Below are 13,717 nucleotides of genomic sequence, written 5' to 3'. Positions count from 1 at the left end.
TTACTGAAAATACTGAGTAGAAGTGAACTCAGGACAGGCCTCTCTGGAACCACACTCAATGTTCTTGCATTTTTGACAGGAAACCATTAAGTACATCTCAATGCATACTTTTCCAATTAGTTATCCATCTACTTTGGTTTTTGCCTAGCTTATGTTTCCCCAGATTTTTTCCTATATGACTGTGGGGAAACCTTTGTCAACAGGGAGAACTTAAGAGATCTACACATCTCTGTACTCATTAGTTTGATCTCTTCTAGGAAATGTTACTAATTCCATCTTTCTCCTTTAAGCAACCTGCTTACTTTTCTCTGTACTTTTTTCTTATTTTAGTAGGGAATAAAGTTTTTTGATCTGTAGTCTAGTGACCCTTTCCTATTAAGCACAAGCTCATCTAGGCCCACTCTAAAGTGTCTGAATCACTGATGATCCCAGTGTGGCCACTGCTGGAATATCTCTGAACACAGCAGGCTGAGTAAATTGTTTTTACAGTATATGAACAGAAGCTGGAATCTATGGTGGAACTAAGGGAACAAGAGTGTTATCTGAAGATGACTTCTCTTGCGGTGCTGCTGTGGAGATGCTGTTAGCAGCTCTGATCAAATAAAGCACTCTAACATGGTAAACAGCAGGTGAAAGCACTCACAGACCAACAGGGGCAGCTTTGAACAGGACAGGTCTGTGTGTGCTTCTAGGCATCCCTTGGGAATGCATTGAGCTATTGGCACTCCTACCTTCAGCATCCAAAATAACCTTTGTAGCACATTGTGGGGGGTGGAATACCTGTATGGAATGAGAATCACACTGTGCTGAAGAATAAAGGAAATGTGTTGTGCATCTAAATTGCCTGTTTTGTGTAGCAGCAGAGAAAAGCTGCTGAGCTGAAGAGCTGTTGGAGAGCCAAGGCAGTTCTAAGAGGAATGGTGCTGTTCTGCCTGGATAAACAGTTCAGTCTACCCAATGTTTCAATGGTGTTGTGAGGCTTTGTAGTTCAATGGTCAGATTGCCATGACAAATCCAGACTTGGATGGCATAAAAAGGATGACTTCTCGCTTCTGTTTTGTTGCTGCTCATTTTGCTGTCAAGAGGAGCTGGTGTGCATTAAGCTAATAAGGTTCATTTGGGGTACTGTCCTCTGTGTGTGTATTTGTGTAATACATTGTACCTATTAAAATGCAGAAGAGTCACAGAAATAAGGGTGATCAGCTGTATAGCAAAATGGGTTTTTTAACCAAACTGCTGGAGTGTAGCAAATGAACGCCTGGTTTAACCATCCCTGTTACCTTTTTTGAAGTGTGAGCCAGTATTACTTGCTGGTTTAGTTTAACAGTAGATGGGAAGGGCCTTGAGGTGCTCAATGTGCTCCCAGTGTCCATCTGTGTTGTGTCCAAGGTGGAACAAGAGACCAAACTTGAGTGGAAACTGCTCAGCATGGGTAAAGAGATGTGAGAAGCGGTGTTTGATAGGCACAGGAAGATGGGTGTGAGCTGTTGCTGAGCTGGATTTTACAGTTCAAGGTCTGATGTTTCTCCCTTCTCTTCCAGGGTGACGACTTCAGGAGTAATGGAGGGCATGAAGAAGGTCAAGAAAGTGGTGAATGGTTCAGCAGAGCCTCAGGGCGAATGGGAAAGCACGGCATGATGGACTGGACTAAGGCAGCACTTTCAGAGAAACTTTTTTAATTTATTAATATTACTCTCAGTGGAAAGGGAGCAACTTGCACTCCCCACCACTGAAACTGCAGAGTGGGGTGTGTCTAGGGGGAGCAAAGCAGTGCAGAAATATAACTATTCCTTTGATCATAAGAAAATGGGATCTCCTGGTACCTGCAAGGAGTGTGAAGCTTTGCTAGAGATTTTGGGTAGCTTATGTTTTTTTTCCCCCTTTCTGCATCAGTTCTTTATTCTGAGTTGTTGAGTTCTTCAGAATGTGTAATACTAATGTGAAGAGGGATCTTCAGTGTGTATGTAAAGAATATATTTTATATAATGCTCATATATATGTATATACACACACACACACACTTGCTATGTAACATGTATGCTGGGACTTGGAAAGCCTGTCAGAAGGTGGGAAAAGAAGATAAAGACATGTAAGTATTTTTTTTTTTCTTTTTATAAACTCTCCTTTTGGCTTGGACAAAACATTGCAAAGCAAATGGAATAGGAACAACTGCAGTTATTCGAGAGACTGAACAGGTATTGGATCAGATGACTTCTGCCACTGCTCATACCAGTGGGAAAGGTGATGAGTATCTTCTTGTCTTATCCCTGCAGGTGTCCAGCTGAATGTGTGAGGTTTTCAGATGTGTTGCTATACAGGAAACGAGTGACTGTTCTCCATTAAAGCACTAAGCCCATAGTGCAATAAGCATTTATGTACATTCTCCACTGATCTTGGAGTTGCTCTTGACTCACCCCAACCTGACAAAAAGTACACAAGAGGTGTAAGACTGATGCTTGCTTTTTAGGGGTCTGCCTAAATGTTTACTTTCAAGCTGTGACCCAGAGCACTTTGGTTTCCTTGATAAAATATTTTCAAGGTGTTTCAAAAGTCACTCCTTTCTGGCACAGTATAAACAGTACCAGACTCTCCAGTGGAAATCTGTCTAGCCATTTTACTCCAGCATAAATCTCTGGTTCACAGTTATCCTGAGTTACTGGATATCTACTTGTACCTCTCTGGCTGTGTAGGATTAATGACACTGCTGTTCAAGATAAGCTGAACTGGTCGAAGTGGTATTGCCGCCAAAAACAGGTAACTGTAGCTCCCAGTCCTGAATGTTGGCTTTTTTTTTGTCAGGAGAGGAGAAGATTGTGACCAGAACCTTGATGCAGGGTAATATGGAATCCTTGACTGTTAGCTGCAGACTTGCAGCAGAGTCTTTACAGACTTGTTCCAAAATGCCATGTGTTTCCTCTGTAGTTCCTGAGATTGTCAGTGGGGCAGTTGGTATCCAGAGCTGTAGTAGTGAGAATGGATGTCAATTTGGGGGAGGATGGAAGTGGCTCACTGGTGAAATGAGGATTAGCTTTCAAAAAATAAATCAAGTGTAAGTCACTGACCCACTGAAGCCTTAATATTCATGCAGAGACATTGACACGTGGTGCTGTTGAGCCTAGTGTGTCTGCCAGGGTGTCAGAGCCATCATCAGAGCTCTGGATGTGCCAGCATTGCTTACATACTCATTCAGAAACTGTTTTTTTGGAGGGACATCTCTGGGGCACAGCTGATTTGAGGACTGTTAGCCACTAGGTTATTTTATTCTTCAAGCTGAGAAGGAGGATTTCCTCTAGAATCTTGAGCCACTTCCTCACTCTGGAGCAGGAGTGTGGAGCTCTTGGTGAGCTCTCTGTACCAAAACTCACTGTTTGAGGAGCAGCATCACTTTCCCCCATTGCCACTTCTTTTCCCAGGTGTTGCTTCTATGCACCGTGGGGATGGTAGAAACAAATCTACCTGCTTTGATATCTGGAACTGCATTCTCTTCAGATAAAGCACAAGGATAGCATTTGTCTCTGGCTACAGAGTCCTCTTCTGTTTTCCTCCTCAGCTGTAACTTCACAGCCGTCACAGCAGTGATAGTTTGACTTTGTTGTCATTGCCTTGCAGTGAGACAGTTTTAGTGGGAGGAGATCCTATACTACTGGAAAGGCTGTTTGGTGACCTGTGGGCCTTCTGTAGGAAGAAATCTTCTTCATATTTAGCTGAGGTGTGAGAAGTTGGACCATAAGCAAATGCAGGCAGTCCCAGCTCATCATACACTTAAATGCAATACCTGAAAAACTCTTCCCCTGCAGTTACTCTGTCACTCTCTGCATCTGAAGGACTGCTCAAACAGACTGTAAAGTTTGTACAGAGAAGCCCACTGAAGACTTGAAGTGTGTTGGCACTAAGGTATGTAAGGGATAAGGATGTGGTGTCAGGAACAAAGTGCATCTGGACATGATGCTATTCTAGAATCTGTTAATTCCTTTTGTGAGATGTGAAGTTGTCACTGCTGTGGCATTTCACCCAAAACCACGAGTGCTGAGCTGGTTCCAAACAGCTGCCTGTTCCATACCTCAGCATCAGTGGAGCTGACAATTTGGCAAGTGCTGTTACCTTAGTCTCAGGTTTCTCTTTTTTTTTTTTTCATGTGCACTTTTTTAGCTAAAGTTGCATATGGTGTAGGTTTATCTGCCAAGTCCCTGGCTCACCAGTGTAAGGCCAAAAAAATGGGTCATTTCTTTTTGTCTTGGCATGAAAAACCACAGCAGTATTCTGGAAGTATTTTTTTTTACATGATATTTTTCCAAGTTCAGACCTGAGCTTCAGCAGTCAGCTCTACAACCAGCTTCAGCTGGTGCTTTACACAGGATGCCAAGCAGCAGGAAATGTTCAGACCTCAGCATTAGGAAGGATAATTAAAGTCATGCACAAATCAAAATGCAAAAGATCTTAGTGCAGCCATTTCCAAAGTGAATTTTCTCTGGTGCAATTCCTCGGAGCAGGACAAGAAGTCTGTCTTGCAGGGGTGTGTGATGGATAGGATGGATGGGATGGCAGCTGGGATGTCGGAGGCTGGAGAGGACGGCTGCACTTGTGCTTCTCGCCAGCACAGTGAGTTCTGCACTGCAAGGCATCAAAGAGAGGGCTGTTCCCTCCCCTCCCTCGCAGGCTAACCCACAGCTGCATGACTGGCATTGCATGGCTCCAGGGCTAGTGCAGTGCAGCAGCTTGGAGCTTCCCAGGCAGGATAATCAGTGCTTGCCTTTCACATGCTGACGGCTGCTTATCTGGTAGGAAGCTCTGCCTCTGACAGGGAGGGAAGCGAGAGGAGCTGTTGTGGATTACAGATCATTTAGGAATATGCAGCCTTGCCTTCCTGTCTCTGCTTTTACTGAAGTGAGGAGCTGAAGCAATCCCGACAGCACCCAGCAGCAGAGTCAGGAGTCCTGGAACAGCAGCTCTGGTGCAATGGGAATAAAGGGTTTGAATGCTTTCCCATATATTGCTGCAGTGGAGCACTCGGTACCCTCTTCAGGCAAAAATGAGATTGGTTCAGTCTTCAGTTGTAATGCAGGTTATGTCCCAATAAATCCCTGTGGTTGCTGACCTGCACATGCCACTGCTGCACTCCTTCCTTCCGTAGCTGCTCAGCAGGCTGTCTTCCAGAGGAAGCCTCCTTGCAGTGCAACTGCCAGACTCTTGCATTCTTCAGGCTGGAAAATGTTTTCCTTGATGGCTCATCAAGGGACGTACTAAAAGAAAGCAAGACATAATGGGGTCATCTGGAACACTGCTGCTGCCTGCTCAGAGTGGAGCAGTTTGAGTTGAAGAAGCCACATGCTGTCCTATTAAGATGCTCTTTCATGTTGTCATCTAACTCAGTGTGTCATGTGCAGTGCATTGTTCGGTGTTTCCCTCCAGCTGAGTGCCCTGTTCCTGGATTTCCATGCTGGCATACCCTGGGAGAGCATGTTGTAAAAATTTGCTGCATTGCAGCATTTTGTCTTGGAGCTCGTAGTGTGGAAGATGTATTTTTTTTCTAAGCTAAGTGGACTCTCTCTAGCGTGAGTGTGCATCCACCATCTATTCTTGAGCACTGTAACATTCCTTCTGGCCATGAAAGGGCATGTCCTGATCACTCCAGTGTGCACATCTGGTGGAAGTCCCGTGGAAGATTTGTAGTGTTGAGTCTTTTTTCCTGACTGTGTGTTCCTCTTAGAGGAAAGCAGTTGAGCCACTGACAATCAGATTGACGAGAAGGGAGGGGATTTTGTTGTTTATTTGCAAACTGCCCAATTTCGAGCAAATATTGGGTATTGTAGGCTCTGTTTAGCTCTGAGAACTGGAGTTCCTTATCTGTTTAGGAGAGGCAAGGAAATCTTCCTTCCTTCAGCCTACCTGGTTTGTCTCCTTCAATTTGACCTGTCATGCTAGCTAAACAGACTGCTGTCACTTTAAAGCAGGTGTTTTATAGATCTGTGTTATGATCTCTACTTCACTCATAGAGCATGTCCCCATTTTTTACCTGTGTACAAAGAGTGAGGAGCTGTGGTCTGCAGGAGTGGGAGGTACAGTGAGGTTTGAACATAGTGGGACTCACACTGTCTGAAACTGTGACCTTGTGTGTAGCGTCAGTAGCCTCAATGTTTCATGAAAGCTGAGGTGGTGCTGCCCAGAGGCACTTGACCAATGTTTCTCTGTGTTCCCTGGGGTTGATTTGCTGTAAAATGTTGTTTTAAATCAAATTAATTTGGTTTTGTGGTTTGGTTTTTTTTTTTTTTTTTTAGCTGCTGGATATGACACTGTTTTGGGCTGATTAATCACTTTTCTGTAGCAATATTGGGAAGCTATGCCTTTTCCCCCTTGTAGTTTCTTGCCTGGATATAGCAATGATCCAGTGAGAGCTGCGCATGACCTGTGCTCCCAAATGGCTGGAACAGGATTTAGGAAAGTGCTGATACTCACTTAGGTATTGAGTGATGGTACTGGAAGAAAGTGGCTGAGAAAAGAGACACTCCTTGTAGGTTGACTGGCTCAAGAACCCATTTATGTTTTAACTGCAGCAATCCTCTAGAAAGGACAATTCTTAATAAATATTTCCCTGTGGGATTTCACTCCATGTTCTGCTCTCTGTGTACTAAAGTAGAGCCCAACCTTCCACATCATCAGAAGCACTCTATCCTGTAGCCAGTGGAGCTGGTACCTGCTCTGTCAAAACAGAGTATAGGTCTAAATAGCTTCCCTTGCCCTTTAGGAACTATTAATAATTAATTCTAGATCCTCTTGTGTCATTAAGCAGCTTTAGGGCACCTTGTACAATGTAGTTTTGAATTCATTTAGTGAATGACCTCCAGAAGAACTAAAAAAGACTTTTCTGTATACAGCAAGGTCCGGTTCCAGGGGTTTTGGTGACCTGTAAATATCCTATTCCTCAGTTCCTGTTCAGATGTAAAAATGGATTTTTTTTCAGTATTTTTTTAAACTTTATTAAAAGAACAGCAAACAGTATTTGAAGAGAAGCAAGGCAGAGACAAGTCAGGACAGTCTGTGTAACTTGGTTTCCCTGCTGTGATGCAAATGTGTAAAATAAAGATTGACCAGAAAGAAGTTTTTAATGCATCTCATTTTCTCCTTCTGAACTGCCAGCAGCCCAGCTGACCCGTTGATCCCAAAGTCTGCATTTCCCTGTGCTCAACTTCAGTTTCCAGCCATCAACATCTGCATCATGGATACAGGGCCAAATCACAACACTTCTATGGAAAACTTTTGAAGGGAAAAGCTTTCCTGTCAGTGACCCTGAGTTCACTGAGGTGCCTTTCCTTGGGCTGCAGGTACTGGAGCTGTGCTTGTATGTGCCCAACTGCTCTTTTAGGTTTGTAAGCTGAGTTTAGGCAGTAGTTTGTGGACTGAGTTTTGGAGAAAAGGGTTTCTCCCAGCCCTGTGTCTTCTGCAGTCTCAGGCAGGCAGGAGAGGAGGAGCCTCCTGAGCTTGTTGCTGCTCTCCAGCCCTGTGGTCTCTGTGTTCTCAGTTTGCCAGGCAAGGGCAGTCAAGGAGCTGATGCTCTGAACCTTGGTGACCAGGTACAAATTAAGTGTAGAAACTTAATTCTGAAGTAGAATCTTTGGTGGATCTGGCCACACTACCTCAGAGGGGCAAGTCCTTGACATGTTTAGGTTGGACTGATGGTGATTTGGGACTTCTTTAGTTGTCCTCTTCCTGAGCTGTTGGGATCTAACCTTGCATTTCAATTTTGCAGCGTGGTTGAGTTGGCAGGGATGAGGAGGGCACAGTATTCCTGTGAAGTGTTCTTCCTGATAATCCCCCATCCCTCAAAAGCATATGTCCTTCAGCACGAAATCCAAGTCTTCAAGATGTTTCTTACAGTTCAGCCTGTGGTTCTCATCCTACCACCGAGGGGTAATGCCAGAAATAGCCTGTGTTCTCCACCCTGCACCTCCCAGGCAGCCAGTTCTGTGTTGCCTCAAGCCTCTGGGTGGGTGGTGTTTTACCAGGGAGCTAAACTATAAAAAGTACTTGAAAAAAGTACTCTAATACCCCACTGTAGGTTAGCACAAACTTTGTGATTCAGGTGTTTGCTGGTTGTTGCACTGGGGTGGCCTAAATGTCTTTCTTGCAGGTTTTTCCAAACTGAACATCCTCTGCATATTTTGTCCGTTGTGTATTTGGCCTTAAATACCAAATGTGTATTTGGCCCCCTTAGCATTCTGTGACAGCAGCTCTGAGACTCATCGCCAGAGTTGCCTGCACTGAGCCAAAACATCCCTCAGCCATGAGGAAAGGTGGAATGTTAGGGGTGGAGTGGGTAAGGTGGGACTAAATTGTGGGAACACTCACTTGAGAAGGAGACCAAATGAAGTTATCAGTGGAAAAAATTGATTTCTGACTATCTTCTCTGAGGAGACACAAAGAAGAGTTCCCAGTATTTGAGGTCTAGTGTGAGCAGAGGTCATCTGGCAGACTTTCACAGGGAGCAGAAGAAACAAAAGCAGAGCTAACAAAACTTTCCTCAATGTGCTGTGCTTGGATGCAATTGTGTAGGTGTTTTCCTGTCCAGGGGAGGTAAATTGTTCTGCCTGCACTAAGGTTTTTCTTCCAGTGTTTGAAATTCCCAGCTGTCTGATCATTTGCAGCTCCTCGTTGCAGTCCTGGCTGCCTGCTGTCAATGCTTTTGCTTGAGCAAGGTTATCTTCATGACTGCAAAGAGCTGCCTTCTCCTTAAATCCTGCTTTTGCCTTCCTTTGCCTTCTGACTGACAGGCTCTAATGAGGGGAGAGTGTTGTAGTGCCCTGTATAGCGAGTGGTCAATAAAAACCAAATTGCTTTGTACAGCAGAGGTAATAACACAGCTTGTATTGGCACAGCTGATCCTGATATTGGGGCCCTTGGTTAGGAGTCAAGGGCTTTCTTCTGTCTTAAGGTGTAAAAAATGCATGGCATCTCTTCCTTTTCTCCCTTCTCATCCATGGAAAATGGTGTAATTGGGGGTGACACGACTTTGTTGTGGCTTTTCTCCCCGTGGGATATTTTCTGTGGGGTGGCTGAGGCACAATACATGAGATGGCTCTTGTATTCCTGAAAAGAAATAAACAGGCATGTGAGGCGAGGTTGTTACAGGGCTGGCAGGGGGGACAGGTGAGGATGAAAATGGAAGGGATGGCTTGAAATTCCTTTTACTGCTCCCTCTTGGGATGATTGTGCTGAGCTTGGCAAGAGCATCCTTGATGAAAGGAGCAGTTAAACATGGGTCACCTGTGAGTGTAGTAATAAGTTTGGGGGCTTTTAGTGCCTGAGGACATTGTTCTGGGGTGCAAATCTTCTATATGCCTTCAGTCCTGAGTCAGTTTGGCACAATATCCCCCCAATATCCCATCGCCAGCTTCTCCCTGAGAATGCACCCACTGCTCACTGCAGGTGTGGAAGAGTCATTGTCACTTCTCCAGCTGCCTCTTCCCTGAACTGCTCAGGATCTTTGTTCTGCACGAGCTCTGTGAGGCTGGAAAGAATCCTCCACCCAGCACAGCTGTGAAGGTATTGATCTGCCTCTCCCAGGAGAAGCCCAACTTGTTCATTTTGGGGTGGATCTCATACCAGGAGGCAGTAGCCAAGTTGGAGGGGCTACAAAGAACAGCTGCAGTGACTGAGAGGAAGGAATTGGGCAATGGCAGAAGATTACAAGAATTAAAGCTGTAAGCCTGACTAAGTGATGATTAAAGAGAGCCAAGAAGATGTTACTCAGTACAAAATGGCTGCATGGGGGGAACCCACAGAAACAGGTTTGGAATTCATTAGCGTGGCTGAAGGCTGAGCTGTGGAGAGGTGAGATGTAACGACAGCAGAGGAAAACAAGATACTAGGAGGAACCTTTTGCCAATGAGTTTGGCTGCAAACAATCTCCCTGGAGAAATGGAGGCAGTTCTGTGTTGTTTCAGATAATCAACACTCGGCCGGACAAATCATTGCTAAACACACTGCAGGGAACGACCCCTCATCGGCTGTGAGCTGGATGAAATGCCTGTCTCAGCCATTTTCCATTTGCTTATCTCAGTGGGAAGTATATTGCGTGCATAATTCCTGGTTTGGGGGGTCGTTTTAGTTTTACTGTTAAACCTCATAGATGCCTTGAGTGAGCCTGGCTGCTCCTTAGGAGGAACACGTTGAAGTGAAGCTGGTTGGTGTGTGCCCTAATCTGTATTCCGAGTCAGTCAGGGTTTTAACTGTTGCTGCAAAATCTGAGCGGAAATATCTGCTGGGATTTACCAAGCACACAATGCCTGAGTGTTGGCATGAATCAGAGCAGCCCTTATGGGAGGCAACAATTCAAACTCTTAAACAGGAGCAAAATTTGAAGAATAGATACAGGTCAATCAGGTCGATTTTGTATGTTTGAATGTTTTTGGGGGTTGTTGTGGTTTTGTTTGGCTTGGTTTTGTTTTTAAGGATTTCAGGGTAGGATTTGGGTGGGCAGACATCACTACTGACTGCACAGTTTGCTTACAAAGCTTGCTCAAGAGACTTGTGTCTTGTCTTAAACCAGAGCAGGTCAGCAGCACCAGCCCCAGCAGCTGCCCCAGCCTCTGTGTGTCTGCAGCACACAGATCCCAGGCACCGAGGGGCTGAAGAGTAGGATTCATGAGTAATCAAGAGGCTGATTTCTGTCTGGTTTGTGGTGTGAAACCCTCCACCAGAACCATTCCCTCTGCATGCTCAGAGCTCAGCACTGAACAGACACCGAGCTGCCTTCAGAGCAAACATCTGGGCAGGATCACAGAAGAGCTGGAAGCCACGTGACTTCCCTTTATTTTGAAGGTTCTTAAAAATATGTATATTTTTTTAAAATCTTTGTTCTGCTCCAAACCTCCGTCTTTCAGATCTAAGGATGCTTCTCTCACAGATGTGGGGTTTTTTATTAAAAACCCCTGCAGAAGCTGGGCACCAGACCTGGTGAGTGTGATGCTCAAGTCACCTGCACAGTGTGTGGAGAACAACGTGGAGAACAGCTTCTCCAACCCTTCTCCCAGCCCTGAGGGTGCTGCTGGATGCTGCCAGGAGCCTTTGCTGCAAAATGCTGCTGCTGCTGCCTCTGTGACTGTGATCTTATCTCACCCAGACAAAGTGCTCAGCACTCCTTGGTTGTCCTTACCAGGAGCCTTTTATTTTCAGCCTGTCTGGAATCGAGCCTTGGCTGAAGGCTCAAGGTGGCTGGGCTGAGCTCTGCAGGATGAAGACGGCAGGAGCAGAACAAAGGTGGTTTCCCAGTTGCCAGCCGGGATTTGTGATGTGCCATGAAGGAAGATCGAAGGAAGATCCACAAAAACTCCTCCTGCTTGGCTTTTTCTCAACCCAGGGCTGCCTGCAAACTGCAGGCAACGGGAGAACAGCTGATGAGTTCACCACAGCCACCCTTCCCGGGTTCCTACATTAGCATAACAATTACAGCCCCAGAGGCTCTAAAGAGAATACAGGCTTTAAAAAATAAACTAGAATTTAACAGAGAAATTAATAGCGTAGCAAATTGTAACGCTCAGCGCATCGGCTGCGTGTCAGTCTCTAGCGACAGCTGTACGTGCAGCCTTGGCACAGTTGTGATTTCCAGACCTTCCGCTGCATTTGGCCATCATTTTAATATCTACACTTCCATTTCCTGGGGAAAGAGCCTGCAGGGCACCATTCCCGCTGCCACTTACCCCAAAACCTGGTGTGTTTTGTGTCTGGTGCGTTTCTCTGAAACAATGCGATGTGTTGGCATTAAAATGCTGTGCAATAGAAATTAATTTATAGCAGTGATAGCCAGTAGAACTGCTAGAGTCCAAGTCTTAGAGTGTTTTGGGTTATAAATCTTGATTTTTTTTTTTAAATTTTTTTTAGGGTTTTCTTATTTAGTCATATTCAGCTCAGCTATCGAAGCAATTGGCAAATGCCAGCACTGGGTGCTTGCAGGGACCTGCAGTGATAGATACCAGGGGCGAAGCAAGAGCAGCTCACTCGCATCTTGTCAAGCTTAAAAGAGCTTCGGGAACACCCTGGTTGGTGAGCTGGAAGCTGCGGAGTCCCGTTGAAAGCTGCTCGCAGTCTTGAGCTCATCCGTGTGTAAAACGGTTGTAATCTGAGATGCGGGTGATGCCTGGGAAGCCCAGGGTGTCCCCAGGACGAGCTGATGCATTCCTGTGCTTGTGGTTGTTGCACCAGGATGTTGAACTCACTCTAATGGCATTTTGTTCAAATCCTCTGGAAAAGCAGCTATTTTGGTGGCTCTCTCTGCCAGCGGTGGCCATGGCTTGTCTGGGGGAGCAGCCAGCGCTGATGCCAATAATTCCTTTGGCTCTTTTTCTGACTGAGTCAGATCACTCAAGCATTAACCTTAAAATAGCAACTATTTTTTGTAGCTGATATAATTAATCTCCTCTGTGTGTATGTTCCTTCCCCATTCCAGGCTCTGATGCTTCACCACTCCCCTGCTGACCCACTCCTGCTTTGGCACAAGAAAGCTCTGAGCAAAACTTGGCTTTTCCACAGAAAAAGCACAAACTACAGCCTGTGTGCGCTCTGCTCCGTGAGTTCACTGCCAGACTGGTGTCTCCAGTCACAGATTCCTCGCTCATGCGGTCTGTTGGTTTTGGAGCATCTTCTCAATCTGCTTTTGGGTGGGTGGATGTGGAAGGGGGATGTTCACGAGCTGACAGGACCGGGGGTGACACTGGCCACAACGACAACCGTGATGGATGGGTGGGTGGATGTGTGGGTTTCGTGATGCAGTAGGAAAAAGCGGTTTGGAGAAGCGTGAAGCCTGAGCGGACCCTTTGTGGCGCCTCATCCAGCCCTGGGAAGGGGAGGAGCGAGGAAGGGGATGGGATGGGCTAACGGGGTCCATCCCCTGCTTCTCTTCTCCTTTTCCTGGGGCCGCTCCTGCGTCAAAGCACAGCCAAGAGTGCAAGTGTGCCGTAATGGATACTACTACCCCATCCTCAATTTCCCACCCCACAAACAGCTCCAGCGATGCCCAAGGTGGGATTCAGAGGGTGCTCTGCTTGTGCTGTGTGACACCACTGATTTTTTTAGGTCTGAGCACATCAGTGAGGAGCATGAAGAGGGGAAATAAAAGACCATTTGTGATGAAGCACAGAGTGAACACACGGGATCAGGGCGGACTGTATCTCGTTACTTGCATGCAGTGCTATTCCCACGAGGCAGCTGCAATCCTGGCAATTAAATCAGGAAGGATGCATTGGGGAAAACCCCCGTGATGGTGTCTGAGGATGCTGATTAAATGTGCACAGCCTGGTGAGCCCACGTGGAACAAAAGGCTGCGTGGCTGAGCCTGACAGACTCGCTGTGTCCTGAGGAAATAGAACTCTGGGGTTTTATTAAACACTTTCAAGTAGATACCCGAGGAAGGAAAAGCTTTCTACAGACACACACTCCCCCACACAGCTCCCAGCTTTTACAGTCAGAACATGGAGCATCAGATCTATCCCAAACCTCCAGCACTGGCGTGGCAAGAGAGGTAACAGCTTCTCTTTGAGCAGAAACTCATTCTGACCACAGCAGCAATGGCAAATATCGCCCAGGGAATGATCATTTCCATGGCTGCACTGTGGGGATCAGACAGCAGAAGCCCTGCGAGCAGCACACGTGGCTTAATCAAAAAGCCAGCCTGGGTCAGGGCTGGCTCTGAGCCTGTCCTGCAGTCACTGGTGCTGGGGAGATGTGA

At 46.0% G+C, this 13,717-nt stretch overlaps 1 protein-coding gene across 2 annotated transcripts in view; it reads left to right on the top strand.

The window, feature by feature from the left end:
• GPR107 (G protein-coupled receptor 107) overlaps nucleotides 1–7,095 on the top strand; it is a 37,965-nt gene extending 30,870 nt beyond the window's left edge. For both annotated transcript variants that reach the window (XM_085077016.1, XM_085077017.1), the window contains one exon: nucleotides 1,542–7,095. In XM_085077016.1, coding sequence (XP_084933142.1) covers nucleotides 1,542–1,638 — 97 coding nt within the window. In that variant the 3' untranslated portion in view covers nucleotides 1,639–7,095. The remainder of the gene's footprint in view (nucleotides 1–1,541) is intronic.
• Nucleotides 7,096–13,717: the final 6,622 nt, after the last annotated feature.

Source organism: Lichenostomus cassidix, chromosome 17, assembly GCF_008360975.1.
Source record: "Lichenostomus cassidix isolate B80296 chromosome 17, HeHo_3.0, whole genome shotgun sequence".
NCBI classification, from domain to species: domain Eukaryota; kingdom Metazoa; phylum Chordata; class Aves; order Passeriformes; family Meliphagidae; genus Lichenostomus; species Lichenostomus cassidix.
The sequence above is the reverse complement of the archived record's forward strand: the minus strand, read 5'-3'. Positions and strand labels throughout refer to the sequence as shown.